The sequence below is a fragment of the Chrysochloris asiatica genome, unplaced genomic scaffold, assembly GCF_000296735.1.
Source record: "Chrysochloris asiatica unplaced genomic scaffold, ChrAsi1.0 scaffold00264, whole genome shotgun sequence".
In the NCBI taxonomy this organism is placed as follows: Eukaryota; Metazoa; Chordata; class Mammalia; order Afrosoricida; family Chrysochloridae; genus Chrysochloris; species Chrysochloris asiatica.
Window position 1 is genome coordinate 1783685 of NW_006408782.1, and position 6426 is coordinate 1790110.

Below are 6426 nucleotides of genomic sequence, written 5' to 3' on the forward strand. Positions count from 1 at the left end.
AGTGGTGGCCGTTTGGTTTTATGTCTATACTCAAGTTGGTATCAAGTTGGTACCAAACCATAAAAGATGTTGTTGTTGTTGTTAAGTACTGTGGAGTCAGTTCTGACTCACAGTGACCCTGTACAGGGTTTTCAAGGCTGTAAATCTTTACAGGAGCAGAACGCCTCATCTTTCTCCTGCAGAACCCCTGGTAGTTTCGAACTGCTGACCTTCAGGTTAGCAGCCCGATTCATAACCACTACGCTACAGATGTTACAGCCTGTAAAATAGGGATAATAAAATATGTCAAGGATCACTGAAATAAATTTTAACTAAATAGTGTAATTAACAATAGCAATATTGATGATAATGATTATAATTTCCTCTGAAAAAAATCTGCAAAATTTTTTTGAGTATTGTTAACAAGACACCATTTCTTATCACTCTACAAGGAATTTGTTGTTGTTATGTGCCATTGAGTTGGTTCTGACCCATAGCAACCCTTTTAGGGTTTTTAAAGAGCAGCTGGTGAGTTTAAACTGCTGACCTTACAGTTAGCAACCGTCTATTTCTTATCCTACAGTGTCGCACCAGGACTGTAGGAATAGGTGGAAGAGTGCAGGCAGTAAATAATAATAATAATAATAATAATAATAATGATAATACCAACAATAGTTTAATTGTAATTAAAATAGTGTATATGGAAGCTCATTGCAACCAATTGTTAATATTATTATGATATTTCTTTTTGTTGTTGTTGTTTACTAGCATTATTCTTCCACCTCTATCTTATGCCCACATTATCTCGTGAGAGTGAACGTGGTGGCTCAGTATGATAAACACTAGGCTGCGAACCATATAGTTGGTGTTTCAAGCCCACCAACTGCTCTGATGGGGCTTCCTACTCTGGCAAAGATTTACAGCCTTGGAAACCCTATACAGCATTGCTATGAGTCGGAACTGACTTGATGGCGCTTAAAAACCACAACTAATCTTGTTAGATGTCTTGTTAGTAAACCCTTCCTTCCCTCTTGCAGACTTTTCAGGGAGAAATGCATTCTGGACACAAAAAGTCTAATGACAGTTGTCATGCAAATATGATAAAATAATGGAAAGTATATATAAAGAAAGTATAGTGGCTGTATTAAAACAATAGAAAATAAGATATTTGAAACATGATCCATTTCCTCCTGATTGACTGCAATAGGCGTGAGCCAGGACCTGCTGGATGTGAGCACTGTAGTCCAGTGGAAGCCCATGCTGTATGCGGTGGCCTTCCTACACTCCACAGTCCAGGAGCGGCGGAAGTTCGGTCCACTTGGCTGGAATATACCTTACGAGTTCAATCAAGCAGACTTTAATGCTACTGTGCAATTTATCCAAAACCACCTGGATGACATGGATATCAAAAAGGTATCACCTGATAGTGTTACAGCTCTTTTAGAATTTGTCTAGTAGGTCTTCTGGTTTTTATCTGGAAGACCCTCTTCCAAGAAAAGAAAAAAAAAAAAGTATCACCGGACATGTTGCTACCCACATTGATGATGGTGGTCCTCATGCTAACATGACTACCCCACTGTTGGGGTAAATCATGTGAGCATGGTGTAAGTCATTATTGTCAGCCGTAGCAACTTGAATCACAATTGCGTCTTAATTTAGGATAAACAAGGCACACATTTTAATATCCTTTTAGGTATCAAAGGCAAGTGGATATTGCATATATGACAAACTAAAAGAACCTATTGGGGGAGAGGGTCAGAAAATCTGTTTTTAAAAATCCTGTAAAAAACGAGAATCTAGATTACTTTTCATGTGTGTATGATTTTTGCAAAATGTAAAAATTTTTAAAAAATTATTGAGATGAAAATATTAAACTATGAATGGGCTTCAGAAAGTTTGTTGAAAAATGGGATTGAAATATGATGGAATTTTTCAATGAACTTTTGGAGCACCCCCTCATACATGAATGTATTGTGAGGCAGTCTATTTCAAATCATAAATATGAACTTTAAGTCTTAACTCCTCATGTTTGCGTACTTATTTATTTATTTATCCTTTTTAAAGTTTTCTTTTTGTGGTCCTTAAGAATATACACAGAAGAACATGACAGACTCGGCAGCTTCTACACGGAGAAGTTCCACAACACTGCTCACGTTCTTCCTCTTGTACAACCCTTCGCTGCCTCCTTTTCTGTGTTGCCCCTACTCCAAGAACACAAACTCAGTGCCCTTAAGCTTTCTGCCTAATCTTTTGAGTTGCTGCTATTAACCAAAAAGCACAATGTGCAAGGCAGACATTCTTTACTAGTTAGCTCAACTACTATTTGTTCTATAGGAGATGTCAAGGGATACTTTTGGTTTAAAGTTTAAAGATTATTTCACAATGATAATTTCAGGGGTTCATCCACCATCTGTGAATCCAGAAATTCTGGATTCTTTGGCAATCTGAAATTCTGTTTTACATTTTCACCCTTGCTTACTTAATTTTCATTCTGCATTTTTCACATTACTGGTGAATGAATAAAGGTCATTTATGACACTGGATACTGTTATTTGAGAGCAGAATGATGAGGTGGTAATAATTTCTACATAATTTTTCTCTACAACTTCCCAGGGAGTCTCTTGGACCACTGTCCGCTACATGATAGGAGAAATTCAATATGGAGGGAGAGTCACTGATGACTACGATAAGAGATTGTTGAACACGTTTGCTAAAGTTTGGTTTAGTGAAAGTATGTTTGGCCCTGATTTCTGCTTTTATGAAGGATACAATATTCCAAAGTGCAGTGCTGTGGAGAACTACCTTCAGTATGTCCAGGTATGCCAATGTCGGATGTTATGCCTGCATCAAATCACCACAGCCAGTTTACCTTTCAGTGTTAATTACGTGTACTTTCTTTAAAATAAATTTTCATGGTAATATATACTAACGCTTCTACCTTAGATGCATTTTACTTTTTTGGAATTTCATATTCATCTTATGATTAAAATATTTGTATTAGTTTTAAAAGTATTTTGTGTGAGTCTCTGCAACCTTTTTTTCCTTTAATGTCCAGTATGGCACTATAGGATAAGCACTGGAATGCTAATCACAAGATTGATTCAAACCCACCATTTACTCTTTAGAAACCCAATATAGGGTCAGAATCAGTTTGATGGTACTTAACACAGTAAAGGAGTAGAGATGCTGGATGAGTGCATTGAGAGCTAGAGGACCAGTACAACTTCCCTTTGAACCCTTTGCCTGTGAGACTTCATCTACCACATCAATACAACAGAGGCAGCAACTAGACTTCTCAAATGTTCAGTCCTCTGGTCTCATTCACCTTGTGCCATGTCTTTTAATTCTGGCTTAGCAGAATTGGATCGGCATGTCCAGAAACCTACTTCCTATCAAAGTTTCCTCTAAGACAACATTTCTTAATCTCAGCACTGTTGATGTTCAGACTGAATAATTTTACACTTATTGTGGGAGATAATCTTGTGCATTTTGGGAATGTGAACAGCATCCCTGACGTCAACTAACAGATGCCAGTAGCATCACTTCCCACCCCCAAGTTGTGACCACCAACAATATTTCCAGACCCTGTGAGATGTCCTCTGGGGGGCAAAAATCACTCTTTGTGGGGAAGCACTGCTAAAAGAAAGGATAAGATAGATTTTGACGGGAAATTTAGGAATATACAGGGAAAAACACCTGGTTTGTGTCTCTAGGTGAGTAAAGTTTCTGTCTTTTTACATTGAATTCATTAGATCATTATTTAGCAGTGTCTTTTGCCTTAACTATTAATGTCAGAGTTAATAAACTACAGCTCAACCCCAAAGGGCTGAATTTATTAGTGTATTTGAGTTTTTTGTGTGATATATAAATGTTATGGGTTTCTCATATATTACCAATGAAACACTTTTATTAATTCAAATAAGCAAATATATTTGTCCTAACTGTACTATCTGTGGCTTTAAATCATTAGCACTGAATAGGAAAAGAGCCCAAGCAAATATAAATTTAAGTTTGCTTGTACATATTTGTATTTAAATACATCTCATTTCACAATGATTTTGAAGTGACTCGTAGGAAGATATTGTGCAAAAAGGATTAAAAGAGTACAGGGAGTGAAAAATATGAATGAAACAGTAATAAAGCTAAGGGTAAATTAATACATATAAGTATACGTCAAAATGTAAGTCAGTTTTCTTTTCTATAAATGTGTTTTTTCAGGGAGTTATTTCGACTACCAGTTCTGTTCTGAGTTTTTCTTGCTCTTCCCCTTTTAATGTAACTATTTCTTTGTATTTTTCTGTGACTCTGTTTCTCTCTCAATATTTCCCTCTTATCCTAGTCTCTGTCTTTCTCTCTAGGAGAATCCAACTCCCCCTGACCTCTTCTTTGTAATATAGTTGTGAAAACTGTCATTTCATGGCATCTTGAAAATATAGCTGTTAGCTATTCAACATTTATTTAAACAACTGGTTTGGAATTAGATAAGACCACCAATAAAGAAATACAAAGCCACACGTTATATAATCAAAGAGGATCTCTTTGATTCAAAGTTTGAGGCATAAATCTTTGAGAACCAAGAGTCTCTGTTATGTTTTGCAATGTTCAGTTTTTTGCAAGGAAACTTCTGAGTCTTTGCTGGTGAAATGATTGAGGTTCGCAGTCTGGCACAATGAAGACACTTCATGTAAATGCTTATCCTAATAAAAGCATTTTTATTTTGTAAGACAGTATAGAGGAGCACTGGTTTTACAGTGGTTAAATCTCTTGGCTGCTAAACAAAAAAGATTTGTGTTTGAAACCTATCAGGTGCTCTGTGGGAGAAAGCTATGGCAGACTGCTTCCATGAAGGTCAGAACCCAATGGGGCAAGTTCTCTCTCCTAGATGGTTTCTGTGAGTTGGAATCGACTTAGCAGCACCTAGTTTGGTTTGGCTTTACGTCTGTGTGTGTGTGTGTCACATGTGTGCTAACTTGGGGTGTTTGTTGACAGAGTTTACCAGCGTATGACAGCCCCGAGGTGTTTGGGCTGCACCCCAATGCCGACATCACCTACCAAAGCAAACTAGCCAAAGACGTGCTGGACACCATTCTTGGCATCCAACCCAAGGACAGTTCTAGTGGAGGGGACGAGACCCGCGAGGCTGTGGTAGCCCGGCTGGCTGATGATATGCTGGAGAAGCTGCCCCCAGACTATGGCCCATTTGAAGTGAGTTCATGAAACTGTCGAACATGTCAGCTGTGGGTCTGCATGTTTGGTTGGGGAAGTCAGGAGAAAAGAAGCAGGGCCAAAAAAAAAGGGTTTTCTGATTTTCAAAAAATAAACCAAATTACTTCCTGAAGAATTAGAAAAGTAAGATTTTGAATCCATGAATGTAATGGTTTTGAAATATTAATGAAGAAAATAGATGAGCATGCTAATATTTATAATTAAGTGTTGCAATGATAATAAGTTAGAATTGCTTTTCTAGAACCTTCTCCCAAGGTGTTTCACATGGCCTTTTGTTCTAAAGAAAGCAATGTATTCTTAGATTGGTTTTTGATGTTGTTGGCTTCCACTGAGTCAGTTCTAACTCTTCATCAGCCCTGTGGACCACAGAAAACAACACTGGCTGATCCTGCACCATTCCCACAATCATTGTTATTTTGGAAACCATGGTTGTAGCCATTGTGTCAACCCACCTGCTTGAAAGTCTTCCTCTTTGACACTGACTTTGTAATTTGCCACATATGATGGCATGATATCCTCCTCCAGGGATTGCTCTTCCTGATGGCCTAGCCAAAGCACATGAGACAAACTCTTACCATTCTAACTTCTATGGGGCATTCTGGCTATACTTCTTCCTACACAGATTTGTTCATTCTTCTGGCAGTCCATATATTTAGTATTCTTCACCCAAACCATAATTCAGGGGTATCGATTCTTCTTCAGTATTCTTTATTCATTGTACAGCTTTTACATGCATCTTTGATTATTAAAGCACCAGATTATTCAAAACAAAGCAAAATGTTGCTTAGTTTAATGCACAACTTAAAATCCAGACCTTCTTACCTCAGGGAATTGGTGTTTGTTGCTTCTTCATGTCACTAGTTTTGAAAATTGATTTGTATTTAAATACATATGTGACAGGTAAGTAAATTTTGTTATTATAAAAGTTCTTTTGTAAAACATGTTAACAAATATGAAAAGATTTATACTGACAGCAGTTAAAAAAGGAATCCTTGAAAGCATCCAAAGGAAGTTTCTTACTTGCCGTATAATCATAACAGCTAACCTGAATTAGCCACATGTCACTTTTGTCATGAAGTTACATATTTCTCTGTATGTTGTTGTTGTTGTTGTTAAGTGCTGTCGAGTCAGTTCCGACCCATAGCGACCCTGTACAGGGTTTCTGAGGGTGTAAATCTTTACGGGAGTAGAAAGCCTCATCTTTCTCCCGCGGAGTGGCTG

The 6426-nt window shown here is 37.5% G+C and overlaps 1 protein-coding gene across 1 annotated transcript in view; it reads left to right on the forward strand.

Moving 5' to 3' along the window:
- The window catches only part of DNAH5 (dynein, axonemal, heavy chain 5), a 408072-nt gene that overhangs the window by 373535 nt on the left and 28111 nt on the right, over positions 1–6426 (forward strand). The window contains exons 73-75 of the mRNA XM_006874155.1: positions 1187–1392; positions 2593–2796; positions 4969–5184. Of these exons, the coding sequence (XP_006874217.1) occupies positions 1187–1392; positions 2593–2796; positions 4969–5184 (626 nt within the window). The remainder of the gene's footprint in view (positions 1–1186; positions 1393–2592; positions 2797–4968; positions 5185–6426) is intronic.